Here is a 21814-nt window from a genome sequence, read left to right as displayed (position 1 = left end):
ACCTCTTTTCCTATCCCGTGATCTCATACTTCCAGCACCAGCAACACCAAACTGTTTCACACCTCTGCACCATTGCTCCTGCCTCATGTGCCCCAGGAGCAAGCACCACCACACACATACCATATACATATACGTATACACGCACTGTACACACTCACATGCTAAGTCACACACTCACAGGGAGTTAACTCACACTTCTCATTAAGACTTACTTGAAGAAAAAAAAAAGACTTACTTGAAGGTGTCACCTCCTACAGGAAGCCTTCCTTGACTCTACCCCCCCAGAGAGGGAGGTCCAGGCATCCTTTGAGGTTCCATGGTTCTCCGTGCCCCTTCTTGCAGAGCTCTGTGGTCACCTCCTTTCCTCGACACCACCGCCTCCCTGCTCATGCATGCCCGTGTGTAAGCTTGTCGGCTGGCCCTGCTGGGCTTGGAGTTCAATAACCCACTTCCCACCATACTCTCCCTGTCCCTGTGTCTGGCTGGTGCTCCCAGCTGGTGGCCTCAACAGCCCAGGGACCAGGACTCCTCTGTGCTCCTCCAAGAGCCACCCACTGCACTAAGAGACGGCTTCTTACCGGGTGGTGCCCGCGGAGTGGGTCCCATGCTGTGGGCAGGTCCCCAGGCCGGGAGGCGGGAGTGTGGGCTGAAGGGCCCATCGGGGAGGGGAGACTGGACGTGCAGCCAGGCCCTGAGAAGGCAGTGCCGCCCTGTGCCCTTTGCAGACCCTGGTCTTTCTGGGGAGGAAGGAATGCCCAACACCAACCCCCCCCCCCAGCTCTTTCCAGAGGATGGAAGTTTCCAGGAAACCACAGCCCCCTCTGTGACAGCAGAGGCCAGCCAAAGCGTCCTCTGCCCTGGGCCCCAGAGACCAGTGGGTCTCACCCTAAATGGGAGAGACATCGAGAACAGGGACCCCAGATAAATGACCCCCCAGGGAACAAGGACCCCACTGAGGGTGAGGCTCCCCCCCTGGGGAATAAGGACCTCCCTGAGGGTGAGCCCCCAACCCTGGGGAATGGGGACTCCATCAAGGTGAGCCCCCTTCAGCCAATTGGTGGGTGAGGAGGGGGACCTTAGGACACAGTCAGAGCCCAGCACCGGGCTGGGCATGCAGTTGGTGCTCAGTGGATATTTGTGGAATGACCCTCAACCATCTCTCAATCTGGGGGAATCACGCTGGTCCCCAATAACAGGGAACAACAGCCAAGCACACAGAAGGGCCTGTTGGCATTTGTGGGGCACAAGCACAGAGCTTGTGCAAGGCTAGGGTCTTGGGTTTCCAACGGCCCCTCCCGAGACCGACTGGGCCATGTCCCGCTATTGCTGAGGGCGGTGGGATTCCCTCAGCAGAGCTTGGCTTTGGTCCAGCTGCCATCTCTGAGCTCCGTACCCACAGTGGCAGGTGCTGGGAACCACACAGACCTGGCCATGGTCTGCAGGAAGCCTCTGTGCTCGTGGGCAAGGCAAGAGGGGCCCGAGAGACAGGGGCCAGGATGGCAGGATGCGTAGGCTGGGGGCTGTGGAAAATAAAGAATGAGAGCTGGACCCGTCCGTCCAAGGGGCCCCTGGCCCACGTGGAGCCAGGAAGTACCAGGGGAAGGGCTTAGCAGGCGCACAGCGTCAAGAGCAGTGGGAGAGCTAGGTCTGCCACGGAGGCAGGCCAGGTAGCCCGTCTTTCATCTGGCTGGTGGGCGGGGAAGGCTGCCTGGAGGAGGAGGCATTGGCATTGGCCTTGGAAGGCTGTTCAAATTTGGGCATGGAGGGGAAGAAAATTCCACCAAAAAGATCAGGAAGCTTCCAGGAACATGCGAGCAGCACTGGAATTTGAGTTGTTTTGGGTGGAGGATGGGGAGAGAGGGCTGGGGGTTCCAGCCAGGCATGGACTTCAGGCTTGGACTGCAGACTTTCCCTTTCCACCTCAGGCGGAGGAGAGCGAGGGAAAGTTGGGGGGAGGGGGCTGGCCAGGGATTAGAACTGCAGTCTGAAGCCACCTGGATGGTGGCTGGGGGGTGAGGGAGGCAGGGAAGAATGGCTCCTAAGCCTGGCAGTTCAGAGGCCCCTGAAGCAGGCAGGGGTGTGGGAGAAGGGAGATTCAGGAGGCCCAGCCGGGTGATGGAGTGATTGGTTAGAAAGAGAGAGACAGCTACAAAGAGCCCGTGGTTTGCTCTGAGTGGCGGGGATCCTGCCTGGCTCCTGGCTAGTGGGTGCGGAGCCCCCAAAGGGGTCAGCACAAGTGGCTGGTGCGTGAAGAGCAGCACTGGGAGGCTGGCAGAGGTGCGGGCACCAAACATCCCCTCCCAGGGCCCCCCGCTGCTGTCTCCCAGGAGGAAACTGGGCCCCTCCAGCCCAGGCTCCTGGGACAGGAAGAGAAGTGTCTTATGTGCCGGTGGCAGGGCCGTGGCATTCATTGAGTGCCCACTGTACACTGTCCTCACCACAGCCCTGCAAGGTGGGTTCCATTAGCCTCATTTTGCTGAGTCAGAAGCTCAGAGAGGGCACGTGCTGAGCCCAGGGTCACACAGCCGGCCGGCAGCAGGACCAGGGCCCAGCACTGGGTCCTCTGAGCCCACCGGGTAGAGACTGCGGGGCTTCACCGTCTGCACCGTCCCCTCCCCACAGGGAGCCGTGAGGCGGCCTTCACGTACGCCATCACCGCAGCCGGCGTGGCCCACGCCGTCACCGCCGCCTGCAGCCAGGGCAACCTGAGCAACTGCGGGTGCGATCGCGAGAAGCAGGGCTACTACAACCAGGCCGAGGGCTGGAAGTGGGGCGGCTGCTCCGCCGACGTGCGCTACGGCATCGACTTCTCCCGCCGCTTCGTGGACGCCCGCGAGATCAAGAAAAACGCCAGGCGCCTGATGAACCTGCACAACAACGAGGCCGGCAGGAAGGTAGGGCAGGCGCTGGGCGTGGCGTGGAGGTGCTGGGCGGGGCGGGGCGGGGCATGGCGGGCGCTGGGCGGGGCGTGGAGGTGCTGGGCGGGGCGTGGCAATGCTGGGCGGGGCGGGGCGGGGCGGGACTCGGAGGGGCAGGCCTGTGTCAGGTGTGACTGCAGCATCACCCAGGGAGGGTCTTGACCTCTCTGAGATTTGGGCACCTCTCCTAGCAGAGGGAATTGGTGAACTGAACCCAGAAGGTGCGGAATGGGTGATGCTGAGCACAGTCCTTCACCTCTGTCTGTCCCAGCAGCTCTAAGAGGGGGGCCTTACTGTTCCCATTACAAAGATTCGAAAACGAAGGCTGGGAGTGATGAAATAGTATGCCTGCGGCCCCCAGCTGGTGGGCAGCAGAGATGAGATAGGGACCCTATTTACACACAGAATGGGAGCAGGACCTGGCCGGGGACAAAGAGTTGGGGGAGGCCCCTGGACCACAGTCCATGTCTCTGCTTTGGTTCTAGAGGTGCCGTGACAATACACCGGGAAGGGCTTCCCGGAGGAGGCGGCCTTTGGCTCGAATTGCCATGAGACTGGAAGAAGGGGTGTTCCCAGGAAACAGGAGCAGCCTGAGGAATGGTGGAAACTGAATGGGGGTCTTAGGGAGCATCCGGCTTCATGCATGAGGTGGGATGCAGTGTGGTGCCATGATAATGGAGGACATTCAAGCCGAGACACACTGGGGAAGAAGTCGGGGCGAGCCCAGCTCCGCCTCAGGGAGATGAGAGCCCCAGATACTGGGCTGGGAGGAGAGGCCGCCAAGGCGGCAAGATGGCCAGAGATAGGGCAGCCAGCTGAGCGGAACGCCTCTGGGTCTGATTTTCCAGCCTGAGGGGCTGCACCGGGGCTCCAGGGCCTGAGGGGCCCTGCAGGCACGGGGCAGACTTGCCTTTCTGAGCAAAGAGGAGATGAAGGTGCCCTCTGTCCCCAGGCCCACAGCTGAGCTCATTTACTCAGCCAACGCTCCCTACTCTTTCTGCGTGCCAGGCGTTATGCTGGGCACCGGGGACAGGGAGGAGTAAGACATAGCCCTGGCCGTGGGAGCTCTCCAGCACCGACTGGGTCCACATGAGGGGAGCAGGGCCATACCCAGGGACGGCAAGAGCCCAGGGACCTGAGGGAGGGGTAACAGCAGCTTCCTGGAGGCAGTGAATGTCCAGGTGAAGGACATACCAGAGCTGTGAAGGGCAGAGGCAGAGAGAGCTGACACTTGCGAGGTGGGGGGTGGGGGGGGCACGAGGGGTGGGTGTGACAAGGTTTGAGAAGCAAGCAGGGGCCGGTCCAGAATGGGCCTTGAACACCAGGCCAAGGATTTGGCTTCATCTTATAGATATGGAGTTTGCCTTGCAGCAGGTGGTTATTAAATTATTGTCAAATGAAGAAATGGGTGACCGTCTTTGCTTGCAAGGAGCTCACAGACAGCATGTAGGCCTCCTTCTCTAGACACAGGCGAATAGTCATCTGTGTCTGAGAGGGCAGAGGAAGGAGAGATTCACTTACACAGAGGCGCCAGGAGGGCTCCCTGGAGGAGGAGGAGGAGGTGCGTCTAAACTCTCAGCTCAACCGTGGAGCTTTGAGTCTGTGCAGTGGCTTAGGTCCTGAGCAGGGGCTTTCCCACAGCCCCGGGAGGATGGTCTCTCGGACCCCATTTTACATGTGGGGACTCGGTCGGGGGGAGTGTCTGGCAGTTGACAGGTGGTAAAAAGGCACAGGGAAATGGAGACAAGCAGGGTAGGGCCCTGGGGAGACAGGAGGCATGAGAACAAGGCAGCTGGTGCTGGGGCCCGGGCCTGTTCAGGGGGACGAGGATGGAGGAGCGTCAACGCGTTGGGGGTTTTGGACTGGGGCGAAGCCATGAGCTGAGGAGAAGCAGACTGTCGGGGGGCAGTGGGGGAGCCGCTGGGCAGTGCGAGGGCCTGCAGGGACAGGGCAGCCACAGGAAAGGCCTATAAAGTGGACAGCAGCCAGTGCTGTCCCCGACTGTCCGTGGGGGGCCCTGGCTGGCCCTGTCCTTCTCCTGAGTCAGTCTCCTCACCTGCACAGCGGCTGTAATGCCCCTTCTCCCAGTGTCCCTCCGACAGCCCCAAACCCATGGAGCTGCGGAGCACACGTGTGGTCTGAGTTTTTGGAAAATGCCAATGGTGGTGGCCACACAGTGACCCTGGGGGCCAGGGTCCTCCCAGAATCACGGTGCTTATTTTGTCACGGCGGTGGACATGGGGTGGGTGTGACTTTTGAGGTTTCCTAGAGAAGTGAGTACCAGGGCACCCTGGCCCCGTGACAGCGCGGCCAGGCCTGCCCCCGCCCCCACCACATCCTCAGGGCCACGGAGTTTACCAAGTCAGGTGGAGAGGAAGCCGATGTTGCCACGATGAAGTCCCACAAACCAGGTGGCTTAAAGCAGGAAAAATTCATTCTTTTTTTTTTTAACATTTTTTATTGATTTATAATCATTTTACAATGTTGTGTCAAATTCCAGTGCTCAGCACAATTTTTCAGTCATTCATGGACATGTACACACTCATTGTCACATTTTTTTCTCCGTGAGTTATCATAACATTTTGTGTATATTTCCCTGTGCTATACAGTGTAATCTTGTTTATCTATTCTACAATTTTGAAATCCCAGTCTATCCCTTCCCACCCTCCACCCCCCTGGCAACCACAAGTCTGTATTCTCTGTCTGTGAGTCTATTTCTGTCCTGTATTTACTCTTTGTTTTTGTTTGTTTGTTTGTTTTTGTTTTTGTTTTTTTTTTTAGATTCCACATATGAGCGATCTCATATGGTATTTTCTTTCTCTTTCTGGCTTACTTCACTTAGAATGACATTCTCCAGGAGCATCCATGTTGCTGCAAATGGCGTTATGTTGTCGGTTTTTATGGCTGAGTAGTATTCCATTGTATAAATATACCACATCTTCTTTATCCAGTCACCTGTTGATGGACACTTAGGCTGTTTCCATGTTTTGGCTATTGTAAATAGTGCTGCTATGAACATTGGTGTGCAGGTGTCATCCTGAAGTAGACTTCCTTCTGGATACAAGCCCAGGAGTGGGATTCCTGGGTCATATGGTAAGTCTATTCCTAGGGGGAACCCTCCTACACTGCTGGTGGGAATGCAGTTTGGTGCAGCCACTATGGAAAACAGTGTGGAGATTCCTCAAAAGACTAGGAATAGATTCATTCTTTCCTAGAGCCGGAAGTCCTAAGTTAAGGTGTCAGCAGGGCTGAGCTCCCTCCGAAGGCTTCAGCGGGAGGATCTTTCCTTGTCCCTTCCAGCTCCTGGGGACAGCAGGCACTCCTTGGCTTGTGGCTGCATCATCTCTGTCTTCATGTGGCCTCCTCCTCTGTGTCTGTGTTCCCTCCTCTTCTGTCTCTTATAAGGACATGTGTCCTTGGATATGGGACCCACCCTGACCCAAGGGGATCTCATCTCGAGTCTTACCTTAATCACATCTGCAAAGTCCCTACTTCCCAATAAGGTCACGTTCTGAGCTTCTGAGTGGACAGGAGTTTTCAGGGGAATGCTCTTCAGCCCACCCCAGACTGGCACACGGCCTACCTGGTGGGCCAGGGGCAGACAGTCTGAGCGTGGAGAGCTGCTCAGCTCTGGGCTCCCGTGGGACTGTGGTCCAGCAACCTGGTGACTCCCCCTAACTTGGTCATAACTGAACACTGTTCCCAGAGTGGGGGCATTTCTTATCCTGGAAAGAACCCCAGTCGGCCCTTTCTAGGGCTCCCCCACCTACCCCTCCACCACTTCCTAGGGCGATGGGGCAGGGGCGAGGCCCAGGGGAGGGCCCTGCTCAGGCACCAGTTCCTCTGGGCAGGGTGGGTCACTCTGCACCCGCCCAGGTGGTCTCCTGGAGCAGCAGGACTGGCGCCACCGGCGCTGTTGCTCTGATCATGAGGGGGCCGGAGATGGAAACAGTGCATTCTTGAATCGTGTGATCACTTCCCAGGAGAGGCTCAGACCTGGGGGACCCAGCCAAGCGAGGATTCAGTCCCTTGCTCTGCAAATGGCTGCCCAGTTGGCTTCATCTGCTGACTGTCACTGGCCTGGCCACACAGATCTGACTGTGCAGGGAAGGGGTGGAGGAAAGGGGTTCAGGGCAGGAGCAGAGCGGGGTGGGGGCAGCTGTTCAGGGTGGCCCAAGTGCGCACACCAATGTCAGTTAAGCCTGGACCACGTGGCCTGCACAGACGCCAGCCTGAACACAACACTCCTGCCAGGTCTCTGGCCATCACCGCCCATCTGAGGAGGAACCTTCTAAGCCAGCGGTATGGGTGGGGTGAACTGCTCCCCAGGCTAGGGGCTTGGAGAGGGTTATCCATCTAGCCAGCTCCTGGCCAGGAACATCCATGACAGGTGATGTGGCCAGAACAGAGGAAGCTTCCAAGCCTTGAAGGGCAGATTCAGGGAGGGAGGGGCTTTCGGGGGAGAGGATGGTCCTAGCAAAGATGAATATGGGACAGGGTTGAGGGAGAAGAGCGACATCTAACTGGGATGAACAGGAATGGGGACGGGGGCAGGAGGCAGAGAAGGGGCCCAGATATGCTTTTCTAGGGTGGGAGGTCCTACCCTTCACCCTGACCCACAGACCAGGCTCTTGGCCAGGGCCCTCGACCCAAATACCCTGCAGCACAGTCACCAAGCCCTGAATATTCCCCAAACCTGGCCCCCTTTCCCTCCTCCGGACATTGGGGCCCACCACACCTTGGCTCTCCACTGGTGAAGCCTCAGCCTTTCCTCTCCTCTGTCCTCCCTCCTCCCCAGCTTCTCCAGACTCCACCCCAGGACATCATCCAGGTGCAGAGAACCTCCCCCCCAGAACTCCAGGCTGCCAGCCTCAGGGCCCGCCCAGCACCCACATCACTCTCATTTGAGCCAAATCTTCCCTTCGTGATGATGGTGACAGCTCTCTGGACCTTGCTCATGCTGTACCCCTTCTGGCACACCCCCCCTCTTTCTCTAATGAGCTCCTACTCCTCCATCAACACGTAGTGCAGGCACCACCTTCTCCAGGCAGCCTCCCCCTGGGCAGGATCAGGCTCTCCCGGGTTCCCACAACCCCTGCACTTTGGGCAGTTTCCTTCTCTGTTTCCCACTTGGACTGTGAGCTCCAGACATCCTCTCCTTGGTCCAGGGGCCCATGCAGTCAGGGCTGGGAAATTGATTGGGGGAGTAGTTGACCCCCTGGGATGTTTCTCTCTCTTTTTCTTTCATTCGTTCATTCATTCATTCATTCATTCACCGAGGGTTAGGGCTGGGGTTCTGGGCACAGGGGCAGAGGGTGTCCAAGCCCCTGTAGAGCTGGCTGTCAAAGTGAGGCCAGCGGGAGCCTCGACAGCTGACAAATGGCCCTTGTGCAGCCGTGGGGCAGCAGCTAATGATTCCCCATCTTTAATCAGCCCTGGCTGGCAGGGCCTTTTCGATCCGGGTAAATGAGTGCCTGGGGTCAGGGCTGGCTCTGGGAATTGGCCTTCCGGGGCCAAGGAGGGAGGCCCAAGGAAAACACACGGCTGCACCCATCCCTGGCCCTTGGGGAGCCGGGGAGAAAGAACAACACTGGTCGGAGGGCGGCTTCCCGGCAGACGGCACGCCCGGGCCTCACTGACCCATGCCCTCACCTCCCGCCCGCCCCCTCTCTGTCCTTCAGCAAAGGTGCACAGAGCTCCATGTGCATGCTGGACTTCCGCTGAACGGCCACTTATTAAGTGCCGACTGCGTGCCAGGGCCTACACCAGGCATGAGGGTGGGGAGTGGGAGAGACGGGGGTGGGGGATGTGCACGTATTAAGCGCCTGCTGTTGCTGGGCTGGGTACCACGGAGAGGTGCCTCCCTGAGCCAGGATGGGTGCACACACTGACTTCGCCACCTGCTGCTCTGTGAGCTGCAGCAAGTCCCACTGCCCTCTGAGCCTCAGTTTCCTCATTAGGCCATCGACCCGCAGCTCCCTGAAGGGTGATGGGAATGTAGCGAAACACATTTGAGAAATGTACACCATGCTCTGCCAAGTACTGGCTTCTCACTGACCCTCACGAAGCCCTCTGTGTAGGGACCTATGGTCAGCAGCCCCATTGAACGGGTAAGGATACAGGCTCAGGGGGGAGGAAACACTGATGCCTAGTCACACAGTGGGAAGAGGGGAGTGGGCTCCAGGTCAGGTGGAGATGGGGGCGGGAGGGAGCTGGGAGGCCCCAGGCCCCCCACCCAGACTGAGCCTGCCCTGCGGCCCGCAGGTCCTGGAGGAGCGCATGAAGCTGGAGTGTAAGTGCCACGGTGTGTCGGGCTCCTGCACCACCAAGACCTGCTGGACCACGCTGCCCAAGTTCCGCGAGGTGGGCCACCTGCTGAAGGAGAAGTACAACGTGGCGGTGCAGGTGGAGGTGGTGCGGGCCAGCCGCCTGCGGCAGCCCACCTTCCTGCGCATCAAACAGCTGCGCAGCTACCAGAAGCCCATGGAGACGGACCTGGTGTACATCGAGAAGTCGCCCAACTACTGCGAGGAGGACGCGGCCACCGGCAGCGTGGGCACGCAGGGCCGCCTCTGCAACCGCACCTCCCCCGGCGCCGACGGCTGCGACACCATGTGCTGCGGCCGCGGCTACAACACCCACCAGTACACCAAGGTCTGGCAGTGCAACTGCAAGTTCCACTGGTGCTGCTTCGTCAAGTGCAACACGTGCAGCGAGCGCACCGAGGTCTTCACCTGCAAGTGAGCGCCTCCGCCCCGCCCCGCCCCGCGGCCCCGCCCACTCCCCCCGCGGCCCCGCCCCGCGGCGCTTTGCACATCTGCTCCCGGCCACTGGGCTGTGGGCAGAGGTGGGTGGAGAAGGTGGGAGCCCCCGGCGCTGGAGGGCTCCCACGGGCCGATCACCCTCTCTCTGCCCTCTAGGGCCTCCCTCCTGCCATTCCTGTCCCTTGCCATGGCGGAACAGTGCCCTATCACCTGGCCAAGAGGGGGCATGGGTGTCCCGGGACCCGCCCAGTGAATTTTTTTCTTTTCTCGGGGAAAGTGAACCTCAAGGACACACACATACCCCGGAAAGCAAAGCGACAAGACTCTGAGTGTTCTCCTCCCCCACCTGGTGGTATGGACACAGAAAAACTGCTTCCCAGGCTGCATCAGTCGCTGGGCTCTGGGGTGGTCTGGGCAGATGTTGACAAAAATTATTTATGTTTTCTTAGTATCAGAAGAGGATTTTAGCATTAAGGCGTAGCCGGTCCTAATTCCGTACTCTGTTGGCTCATCCCCTGGCCACCCTCTGCTTCCTGTTCTGGCCTCTGGGTACCCGTGGAAGCATCTCTGTGTATGACTCTGTCCCAGGGGGAGGTGGCAGTGCATGTGGTCCCCAGGTGAGCTGGGCAGGGGCTTGGTGGCCGACATGACCCAAGACAGCCTCTGAGGAGCACCATGGACAGGGATCTCTGGCCCTCTCTTCCCTTCTTTTTGAAATTCATATCTAACAAATCAAAATGTCACCCACGTCAGGTTTCAGGGGTCCTGCATCCCCTCCCTAATGCTGTTGCCCTTCCAAACCCCTCACTGGCCTGGCACCCCCTAGTTTACGAGCCCCCTCCCACCCTGGAGCCAGTCGGACCCCCAGGACAGTGCTGTGCCGAGGCAAGCTGGTGTAATGGGGGATAGTTCAGGGTGTTTGCCTTATTTGACAAATGCAGACAGTGAGGCCCAGAATGGCTCAAGCACGAGCCAGAGATCCCCAAGGCCGTGAGTGGAGGCTCCTGCCTTGGCTCAGGCTTACTGACCCCTATCCCAGGGCTCCTGATCTTGAAGGATGTGCTCTGGGGATGCCCAGGTGAGAGGCAGCCCCCAGGCCTTGAAAGATCTGGCCACGCCCCCTCTGCTGCCAGCCTCACTGGGGTCCACGCCCCCTCGAGGTGCCTTTGAGGGTTTCTCTGGTGGTCTCCTTACCCAGTCCTGGTCCTCTCGTCCTGATCCAGATGCTGAGGAGACTCAGATCCAGGGTGTCTGCTCTGCCGGGGTCCCACTTGCTGTCCCAGCAGATACCTGCCCTCCAGACTTCCCCACCACCACAGCCCGCATACCATGCAGACCCTCCCTTGGAGTCTGAATCACCCCACAACCTGGGGGACAGGCATGGAAAGAGGTCCTGCTTGGTTCTAGACCGTGTGTGGGTTGGGAGAGCTTGGGAGCCTGGAAACTCCGGGCTGGACGTCTCTGCCAATGCTCCCACTCTCCTTGCGGTGACTGAGGCGCAGAGAGAGTGACATGTCCAGGGCCAGAAACGATGGTGTGCAGCCGGCTTATGGTGCACCCTGCACTGCCCACACACTCGTCCCCGCCCTGAATTTAGAGGTATTTTCTCACAGAAGCCCATGGAAATGTGTCCTCAAGCTAGTGATCAGTCAAGTGGGCTGGACGTTAGCCTGGGTGACTGACACTGGGCCCTGGACCTGGCGTCCATCCTGCCTGCATTGATGATGCCAGGACACTCCACAAGCTGCTGTCCTGGGAGCTTCCAGGCCACTGTGAATGCCCCCCGGTCCCCTTTCCCCCAACCTTGGGTCCTAGGACACCCCTGCCTAGCATCCTCTGCCAAGGAAACTGGTTAACTTATATTGTTATATAGCGTCGAAATGTCTATAGTGTCTTTTAAATTATTGTGACCTACACTGGGTACTGGGGGCGGGGGGGAATGGCCGAGCTGTTCCCGAGCCAGGTCCCTCCTTCTGCTTGAAACAGACCCTTGGACCCTTGGTGGCCCCTGATACCACCAAGTCATCCCACTGTCCCTCGGCCACCAGGTGCCCCTGCCAATACCCCACCCTCCCTGCAGAGTGTGCCAGCAGCAGCCCTTCCTTTGGGTGGGGGTGAGGGTGGCACTGTGGCCCAGGTGGGATGGTGGTGGCCGAGGCGCTGCGTGTCCCTGCAGTGTCCCTGCAGTGTCCCACTCCAGGAGACCTGGCAGGTTTCTGACGGGCTGTGTCTGGCCTCCCCGGGAGGGGAGCGCTCAGCTCCAATAAAGCTGGAACCAGAGGAGTGAGTGTGTGTGGAGCCCCCGCGATTTCCCTGCAGCGCTTGCCCCTGGGAGGGGGGACACAGGAGCTACCCCTCCAGGACAGCCCCCCACCCTCCTCAGCCCTCATGTGGCTCCCACCCTTCCGACTTCCTCTCCCCTCTCTGTGGGCTGGGCCGGGCCGTGCTGATGGTCCCTTCTACCCCGCCCCCCCCCCTTTCCCAGGTCCCATGGGTGGGGGGGAGGGGGCACAGGGGAATCTTGTCCCACCTGCCCCCAGCTACTCGTGGGGGCTGGGTCCAGATTCTGAGGCCTCCTTAGACAGCCTGTGTCAAGATGCAGGGACAGGAGGGCCTTGGCCTGGTGCCATGGGGCTGAGTGGGGGCTGCTCTCAGGAGAAGGGGGAGCCCAGGGGTAGGCGAACCGCAGCCTGGAGGCCCCAGCCCCAGCTGTCTCCCTCTGTGCCTCCCTTCCCCTTCTGACCCCAGCTGGGCTCTGGCCTCAGGGTCCCTGTGGGTCTGTCCCAGTGTGGCTGGTGGGTTTTGACTCAAGTGCCCCCCCGGGGCGCTCCTTGCCCTCTCCAGGTATGGGAAGGCAGCCTGAGGCTCCTGGGAGCTCAGAGGCCCCTGACTGGCCACCAGGCCTCGCTGCTTCTCCCCAGAGGCCAGGCCTACGCCTGTGGTAACTGTGTGAGCAGGGAGGATGAATGGCATTCCTGCCGAGGGCCGGAAGGCATGCGGCGGGGCCGGTTTGGCCACTGCCCACTGTCCCGGCTGCCTGGCATCGGGCGGAACCGCTGATCAAACAGCCCCTGTCTGCCTGGGCACCCACGGAGCCTGGCCCCAAACCCAGGTCTCGGCAGAGGGGCCACCAGGCGGGCTTTTGGAGGAAGACGCACCCTTCCAGGCTGTGGTGTGGGGGAGATGGACGAGAGCCCAGGGCTTGGAGGCCAGGTCCTGCCCGTCCCTGACACCCAGGCACCACAGCCTCTGCTGCGGCCCTCCCCACGTGTGGCCTCAGTTTTTGGGAGCAGGAGGTGGCTGGGGCCAGGACTCGGTGGTCGACAGGGTTGGTGGGGCCTGAGCCAGGCGAGGGGCGGTAGTTTGGCAGGAGGCCCCTGTTCCCCGCGAGACGGTAAGCAAATCCGCGGTGGTGGCTGCAGCGGAACGCCAGGGTCCGGCTACTCCCACAGGGCCAGGAATGAGGAAAGAGCTCCGAGAATGCCCCGGCCCCAGTGCCCAGACTGCACTTATTTCTTGGCCACGGTTCAACTCCAGCCCCGGCCTCCTGGGGCTGCCTAGCACATCCACCAAGGGGCCCAGCCCGAGACGTTGAGTCTACACTGCCTGGCCCGTCCTGGGGGCCCACCTGACCCCCCAGCCCTCTGAGGCTAATATTTCAGAAGCATTTCCCCAGGTGGCCCTGCACCCCTAACATGGTGGCTCATTCCCCCAGAGTGTCACCTGGGCCCCTCGGCTCCCAGCTGGCCCCAGGCACGCCAGGTGCCTTCCTGCCTCTCTGAATTTGCCCAGGATGCACCTTCTCCAGACTCGCCTTCCCACCGCGCTCCAAGAGAGCATAGGATCCCCAAGGCAGGAGGGGGTCATGCAGGCTTCCCTGGTAGGATGTGGGGATGCTAGCATGGAGAGCCCATTCATTCATTCACTTGTTCATTCACTCATTCAGCCTCGCTGGAGGCCAGGCCCTGGTCTGGCCTCTGGGGACAGGGGGTGTTCATGGCCCCTCCAGAGGCTCCAGATCTCCTTCCCACTCCTGCCCTATGCAGGCAGCCCCTTCTGGGGGTGCAGCTGCTGACTGAGGCAGCCTGGGAGACAAGAGAATGCTTTGGACCTGCTCTTCCGCATCTCTGAGCCTCAACTTCCCCTCTGTATAATGGGCACAGGGGAGTAAGCTCTGTCCGGCCAGGCCCAGGTTCCCTCTTTCTCCATCTGGCCACACTCTGCTCTCAGGCTGAGCTTTTGCATCGGGGGGCTCCCACCCTGTCCCCACACAGGGCTACCCAGGCTGTCCACTCAGCTGCTGTCTGGTGGCCAGAGCTCACAGGTGGCCCTGTGACTGTGGTGGGCAGATGCTCTCTCCTTGCTGTGGCCTTCAAAGTTCTTCCTGACCCTCTGCCTCATCTCCTACAGCCAACCTCTACCGAGCCCCCACGCTCAGCCCCCAGCCCTGCCGGCAAGCCTCCCCTCCCCCGAGCAGCCCATCTCACACCACCCCCCCCAGCCTCTGCTCCTGCTGCGCCTTCTGCCTGGGACGCCCTGTCCTCCCCCCTCTTTCCCCTAATGCCCACCTTCCCCAGCAAGCTCACCGGGGCTTCCTGCCCTCCCTCACCCTCTGTCCTGGCTCTCATCCTCACGTGCAGAGGTCCCACTGCAGTGACTGCCCTGCCCCTGCCTCCAGCAGGCTGAGGGCCCCTGGAGGTGAGCAGGGAGCACCACCCCCCACCACGCCACTCACCGGGTCCGGTCCACGGGCACCCACAACCTGCACAACACCCCTTCCCCAGATAGGTCAGTGCTAACACTATTTTATAGATGGGAAAACCCAGGCACAGAGAAGAAAAGATTCTGTTTAAGGTCATGCAGCTAGTGAGAAGCAGAACCAGGATTTGAATTCAGGCCTTCTGGTGTCTTCCTTCTACCCAAGTCAGAGCCCTCCTCCCACGAGGGGAAACGACGGCCCCAGGGGTCTGTCCGAGGCTGCACAAAGATGAGTGGGCAGAGGCCACCAAGGTGGATCTTGGGGAGGGGTGATAGCAACACTTACCTTCTACCAAAGGCAGAACAGGGAAGACGGGGTTAAACATCGGCAGGTGGATCTGGGTTAGACACCTGGCTGAATTTCATGACTCCCAGTGCTCGAAGGTGGGGAGGGGGTCAGGAGGACGGGGTTGTGGGCCTGGTGAAGGGAAGAGGGGACGGTGATCTGGTTTGATCAGGCCTGGGGCGGCTGGAGCTGTGGTTCAGGGGGCCTGAGGGGCCCAGGACGGGGAGGAGAGGCGAGTGAGTGCTAGCGCTCCTGGCCCCCAGGCAAACGGGGAAAGTGGTCCCCTGAGCAGAACAGCCAGTGCCGTTCGTGGGAGGCAGCCCTGGGGCAAGACCCCCAGGAGCCAGGACGCTCAGCTGGACGTCAGCTTGGGTCTCCCCCCGCCACCGGCACTGTCCTTCCCTCCTCTCCCTCTGACCTTGTGCCCACCTTCCTTCTCTGTGATGCCACCTCCCTGCTCAGCAGGCCCCTGGGCTTGCAGGACCTGGGGACTCAGAGCTGCCTGCCTGGGCATCCGGGACTCATAGGTCTTGGGGTGTCGCAGGCCTGGCACCCATGGCGGTGCCCAGCAGAGGCCTGAGAGGTGGGCAGCTGATCCACCGAAGTCCCTGGTGAGGAGGGGGGTTCAGGGCCCGCCTGCAGCTTGCCCAGGGGGAACACTGCTTCTAGGGTGTCAGGGGTGAGCTGTGCTCAGGCCAGAACGGCGTGGCCTGTTCCCCTGGCTGGCTTGTCCTCTTCTGGTCTGGACTCCATGCCCCTCTGAGCACAGCTGCCGTCCTTGGCCACCTGGGACACTGGAGAATGGAAAGCCCTCGCAGCCTCACAAGGAAGCCGCCCAGATGCGGGCAAGGCCGGCCCAGGATCAGGAGTCCTCTTACTCCACCTGCAGGCAGAGGCCGGTGGCCGGCAGGGCGGCCAGGGCTGGGCTGCCCTCCAGGAGCTGGACACAGGCGGCCTTGCTCGTCCCCCACAGGAGGCCAGCCCACCCACCCTGCAGCCCGAGGGTGGCCTCTAGGAGCCCAGTCCTTCTGGACTAGCCCAGTGGGAGGGAGTGTCTTGCGGGCAACACTGGGCAAGACCCCTGTGAAGGCGTCTCCAGTGTCTGCAGCTCTGGAAGCCCCCTGCCTGAGCTGCTGGGGCTGGGCTGCAGCGGGGGCCATTCTGCTGCCCCGCCGTGTGCTGCACTTCACAGCCCCAGAGTGGGTGGGGGGCTTTGCCCAAGTCCCTCCCCTGGCTTCTGGCTCAAACCCTCACTTCCGGCTCCTGAGACCCCCCTTTCCACCCAACAGGTTGGGAGAGCACATCTGTCCATCCCCACATTCCTTCTTTCCCTCATCCATCACCACTGATCGCCTCGGGGCCCAGAGCTTGGCTGGGCATGGCAGAGCCCCAGAGCTGAATTTGCAGTGAGGTCCTCCCTTCATAGCCCCAGGCCAGGATGGGGGACAGAGTGATGAATAACAAGTCCCTTAGTGTCCTCCCACCCCTGTCATACCCAAGGCTGCCATGGAGGGAGAAGGGGCTGGGAGCTCAGAAGGGCAGGGAACTGACCTTGCAGGAACATGGGCGGTCAGCAAAGCTTCCTGGAGGAGCTGGCATCTGGGCTGATGAATTAAAGAAAAGGAAGGAAAGAGGAGGGTGGGGAAGGAGGCATGAGGGAAAGAGCTGCCTCTGGCTCAGGAATGGAGGAGAGTGGGGGTCTGGGCTTGGACTGGGGGTCAGCTGGAGGGACACGGAGCACGGAGTTTGCAGGGAGCTGGGTTGTGTGTCATGGGGAGAGAGGAGCTTGGAGAGCTGCCCCATGGCTGACAAGGTTCCAGAGGGTTCTGGAAGGATAGAAGGGAACTTTGCATTGGAGCCTTGTAGAAAAGTCTCTCAAACAAGAGTCATCAGGATGGGAGGGGTGTGGGGAGGAGGGCTGGGCACTGGGGCCCTTCCTGAAGCTGCTCCTCCCCATCTCCACCCCTCCACTGGGCCTGGTGGCCAGCGCTGTCAGTTGTCCTACTTGGCTGGCTGCTCCTAGGGTCCTCCTAGGGTCCTGGTGGGCACTGAGCTGGCCGCCTGGGCTCCCCACACCTCCCCCTTTGAGTTCCCAAGGCCAATGCCGGAACATTGATCTCCTTGTAAGCCAGTCTGGGGAGGGGTCGCCCTGCCCACTGAGGAAGTGGGGATGGCCTTGTCGATGGGTCCTGACAAAGAAAGGGTGGCTAATGCCTGCTTCCCCTCCTGGGTTCCCAGGGAAGGAGGATCGATTAAATCTCAACACAAACACTCTAGGAGAGGGAGGGCAGCAGGCGGTGACAGATCTGAGTCACCAGGACTGTCTCCAGGCGCTGGGAGTGTGCCCACTGCTGGGAGGGGCACTCCCTCATCTCACTCTAGTGGAAGGGCCTGCGGGCCATCAGGGTCTGCAGTGCGACTCCTCGAGGAGACTTTGGGGGCAGCCCTAGGAGGTCCAGTGGGGGGCAGGCCTCCGGCCACACTAGAAGGACTTTCTCACTGCCTCAGCTCCTGGAAGGAGGGAGTTCCCTGTCACTAGGGAATTCAAGCATGGTTTGATCTCTATGTGATAAAGAAGGAGGTGTGTAGCCCCCATAGTGTTCTGATTCCATGATTCTCAGATGCTGAGAGTCTGCACTTTCTGTCTAGGGTTCTGGAAGTCTTGGTTCTATGGTCGGAAGAGGTCACAGTTCTGGGCCAGGGTCCTGGGTTGGGTGCGGATGGGTGGTGTTGGGCTCTGGGAAGGCTGCCTTGCCCAGGCCCTCTTCTCCTGTGCCTGACCCTGGAGTTTCCTCTGGAGGCAAGAAGCACTGTGTCTCACCCTTATTCATTTGCTCCATAAATATTATTGTACACCTCCCATGTTAGGCAGCAGGGATGCAGCAGAAGTCTTGCCCACGGGAGCTGACAGTTTGGAGAGACATAAGAAAACAAGCATCTATTAGAAATGCAATAAACATCATAAACCATAAAGTATTTGGCATGGAAGAAGGTAATCAGGGCTAAGGAAGAGCCAAGGCAAGTTATGTAAGATGGGCGGGTGGTCAGAGTGGACCACAGTGAGACGGATGAGCTACCACTTTAAGGAGACAAGGGAGGAAGCCATAGAGGATGTTCCAGGCAGAGGGACCAGCCAGGCCAGAGGCCCGGAGGGGAGAGAATGGTTGGTGGGTTAGGGGAGCTGCAAGAGGCCGGAACAGAGTGAGGGTGTGAGGGCAGAGGACAAGTGGGAAGACAGGCAGCAGGCTGGGGTGCCCATGGGCCACCGTGAGGACTTGGGCATCCACCCGGTGACAGGCACTAGAGGTTTTCTGCAGACAGTGCCGAAGTCCGCCTTCATCTCTGACAGGATTGAATAGGATCTCTCTGCTGCTGTGCAGGGAAAGGTAAGGGATGGGGGTGGTAACAAGGTGATGGGTCAGGAGGCTACTGTATCCGTCCGGGAGAGCTGCAGTTGTGGGAGAAGCCGTGGATTCTGGGTGTAGTTTTGTAGTTGATCAGGCCCTAGACAGTAACCCTGGGGAGGAGAGGGCTGGAGAAGGCCCAGGAGTGCCTGGCCAGGCTGGGCACCCAGCTGCCCCTCAGGTGCAGGGGGCAGGGATTTGCCCCAGGGCACACAGGGTTGGGGAGGGACCAGGACACAGGCCGGCCTCCTGCTCAGCAGACCTGGCCCTTCTTCACCCCTGTGGCCTGTGGATGGAGTGGGTGGCTGGCTGATCCTTTGCTTTGTGACCTTGGCCCACAGTGCCTCTGGAAGACAGGACAAGAGTGCCTGCCTAGGGGCTGTGAGGAGGGTCCAGGGAGATGGCCTGTGATGCTCAGAAGACATTGTCAGCCTTTCCTTCCTCCTCACCCACACCGTCCAGTCCAACTGAGGGGCAGAGGGTAGATGTGCCCCCCAGGCTGGCAGCCAAACAAGGACACCAGGAAATCCCTCTGACACTCACCTTGCCAGTCCTCCCTTCTCTAGGGCGGCTCGTGGGTGGGGTAGGGGATGCTGTAGGGGTTGGTGGGATATGCTGTAGGGGTGGGTGGGATATGCTGTAGGGGTGGGTGGGCCCCTCGGGTGGACCCCTCCCCTCCCCATCCTCTCTGCCCTCCCCCTCGAAGGCATACGTCTCCCTGGGGAATTCTCCCTGCGGACCGACCCTTGCCAGCCCCAACCAGAGCAGGCCCCACTGGCTCTGGAAAGATACCAGGGCCCCCACCCTGGTGTGCCCACAGCTCCTTACAATGTACAAATTTCCCTGTGACCATTATCTGGCTCAGCTCAGGCCTCAGGAGCCCCTGTCCCCATCTCCTTCTCATCTTTGGGGGTCCCCCTCAGCTGGTGCCCTTCCCCCTCTCTGGTTCCTTCAAGGGCCCCTCACCCCTTGCTGGCCTCTGACTGAGGCTGGGCCTCAGCGGCCCCAGGGGTCCTTTCTGTCTCCCTCCTCCAGGTTCTCATGGTCACAAGGTGTCTATGACTCCGAATCTCTGCCTCCCTGGCCAGGGTGGCCATCCACCTCCTTGACCCCCCCACCCCGGCTCCTGCAGGTGGCACCCAGTGTCTCCCCCAAACTGCCCCTCCCCACTGACTCCCCAGGGCCACTGGGCTCCTCCTCACAGTCTGGCAGACCCCCTGCCTGAGGACCCCCAGTTTCACACCACAACTATACCCCTGGAACGCTGCCCAGGGCAGCCGGTGCAGCCAGGGCTCCAGGCCACCTGGCGGCACCCCCCATCGCTTCACAGACCCCTTGAACCCACCGATCACATTTTCCAGATTTGCCCTCCACCCTCACCCATCTCCACAGCCCCTCCCTCACCCCTCCTTCGGGGCCCTGCTCCCTCTGTTACTCCCCCTCCCCCACTGGCCCCTGCCACCTCAGCTGGGACGTGGCTTCTTCCAGGACCCCCTGGTTGTGTTAGTGTTGTCTCTTTGTGTGTTGGTGAAGGGGGGTTATTATCGCCATTGGGTGAAGGGGGGCCGGGACGGTGTCCGAGCCCCTCTGGGGGCCCCCGCCCCTGATGTGGCCCCTGGCCTGGCCGGCCCAGCTCTGACCTGCCTCCCGCGCAGCCGTAATGGGCACCTTAATCCTATAATCGTTTTCTGATACCTCTGTGCTCCCGTCACCGGCAGTTAAGTCAGAACTTGGCACAAGACCCGGAGCGCCAGGCCAGGCCGGGCACAACTGGGCGGGCGGGGCAGGGATCCCCGGGGGGACGGGAGATGAGCCTTATTTTTAGCCTTGAGGAGAAAACTAAACCCCAACACACACAACAGGCAACACAAATATTTGTTTTTATTCTTAAAAGGGCTCGGGTGGCGGGTTTGGGGCCTGCCGCACACGCTGGGCTGAGCCACGCCAGCTCAGAGGAAGCCTCGCCTGTCCCCACACGCCCCAGCCAGCACTCCTTCCGCGGCCCCCACCCTGAGATCCGGAGCCTCCCAGGTCCCCACCAACCAGCGCAGTCCCCTCCTGAGCGGGAACCGGGGAGCTCGCAGCTTCCCACCTCCAGCCTCCTGTCCAGGCGCCGCGCCCCTCTCCCTGCTGCAGCCGCAGGCCTCCTGGGAGCACTTCCTCTGTCGATGTCTTCCCTGCTCGGGACCCCCTGGCACCTCAGGCTGGCCCTCCATCAGCTAGGTGGGGGTCAGATGTCCTCATCTGGGGGTTCCACCCTGCTCCGGTTGGCTCCTGCGCTGTTTCCCAGGCATGAGGAACACACTCCGAGGTGCTCACACCCTAGGGGAGGTGCAGGGACGTCTGCGCTGCACTGAGGATGCCGCCCAGGCTTCCTCGGGGGCTGGGAAGGGGGCAGGGCCCTCTTTCCTGGGGCCGCTCGAATGACCACAATTGGTGGCTTCACCCAATACACATTTAGCCTCTCACACTTCTGAACCCAGAAGTTCAAAGTCGAGGTGTGGGCAGTGCTGCCTGCCTCGCAGGGTCTAGGGGAGGATGCCTCCTGGCTGTTCCCATGCCTGGTGGCTGCCCGCATCCCTGGCTTGTGGCCACGTCACACCGGCCTTGTTGGCCAGCGTCTCCCCACCTCTCTGCTCCGTCTTCACGTGGCCTGCTCCCACGTGTGTGTCCCAGCCCCTCCGCTCCCTCCCAGGACACCTGTGACGGCGTTTAGGGCCCACAGTCAATACAGGATAGTCTCCCATCTCGAGATCCTTCCCTTAATCACATGTACTGTTTAAGGAAACATTTATGAGCTCGACACTAGGACCTGGACATCTCTGAGGCCACTATTCAGCCCGCTACACTGGACTCCTCAACGCCCCCCAGAGGCAGCTCCTTCTGAGGAGAGGGCAGAGCGTCAGGCACACAAGGCGGAGCACGGCTGCTGCAGCCAGAATTTGGGTTTTGGGGGAGAAGCGCAGAGGTGACGACTGCGTCCCAGGCCACCAGGTGTGACTGCTGGCTGGCTGGCTGGCGAGGACCACCCTGGGGTGGAGCGGGCCTGGCAACTCGGCTCACGCTTGCGGGCTGTGCGCCAACCAACAAGCTCTTGCCTGAGGCTGGTCGGGGTCACCATGGTCCCCGGCTCTGAGGGCCCTCCGTCCTGAGCGCCAGCAGAGTCTTGGTGAGGCATGAATGTCCAATAAACAGAGGCTTTTACCACTCTCCTGACTCTGCTCTGTCCCTGCCCAGCCCTTCCTGCCCAGGACTGTCTGGTTGACCTCCGTCTTCCTCAGGGGTTGCCCAAGACCCCTGGAATCCCTCCTGTGCTCCGATCTGCCTCTGGGGCAGGGGACGTGCCCTCTGCCTGGGATGGTCTCCTGAAGACCTGAATGGCTGCCCTGTTGCTTTGAGTCTCAGCTTGGCGGTCACCAGCTCAGAGAGACCCTCCCAGGCTCCAAACTGCAGAGGCTACCCAGTCACTGTCTGTCCTGTCCCCAGACCTGGCTCGTCCCCCAGGCTTCCAGTTGGTTCTTCCGGCACGTATGCCCCAGGGAGGGGACCACTGCTGGCTTGTCACCACCGCGGCCCAGGAATACAGTGATGTTTGTTGACCCGATCAATGGATGGATATTTTCCAGATGTTGGTTCAATGAGAAAATGCCACGAATACCAGAAAACAGCAATACCCAAAAGCAA

At 60.5% G+C, this 21814-nt stretch overlaps 1 protein-coding gene across 4 annotated transcripts in view; it reads left to right on the top strand.

The window, feature by feature from the left end:
* The window catches only part of WNT7B (Wnt family member 7B), a 52276-nt gene extending 40314 nt beyond the window's left edge, over positions 1-11962 (top strand). For all 4 annotated transcript variants that reach the window (XM_032492445.1, XM_032492447.1, XM_032492446.1 and 1 more), the window contains exons 3-4: positions 2623-2894; positions 9183-11962. In XM_032492445.1, the coding sequence (XP_032348336.1) occupies positions 2623-2894; positions 9183-9662 (752 nt within the window). In that variant the 3' untranslated portion in view covers positions 9663-11962. The remainder of the gene's footprint in view (positions 1-2622; positions 2895-9182) is intronic.
* The last annotated feature ends 9852 nt before the right edge of the window (positions 11963-21814 follow it).

This window comes from Camelus ferus, chromosome 12 (assembly GCF_009834535.1).
Source record: "Camelus ferus isolate YT-003-E chromosome 12, BCGSAC_Cfer_1.0, whole genome shotgun sequence".
In the NCBI taxonomy this organism is placed as follows: Eukaryota; Metazoa; Chordata; class Mammalia; order Artiodactyla; family Camelidae; genus Camelus; species Camelus ferus.
Note: the sequence above shows the minus strand (reverse complement) of the source record. Positions and strands in the feature narration are given on the sequence as shown.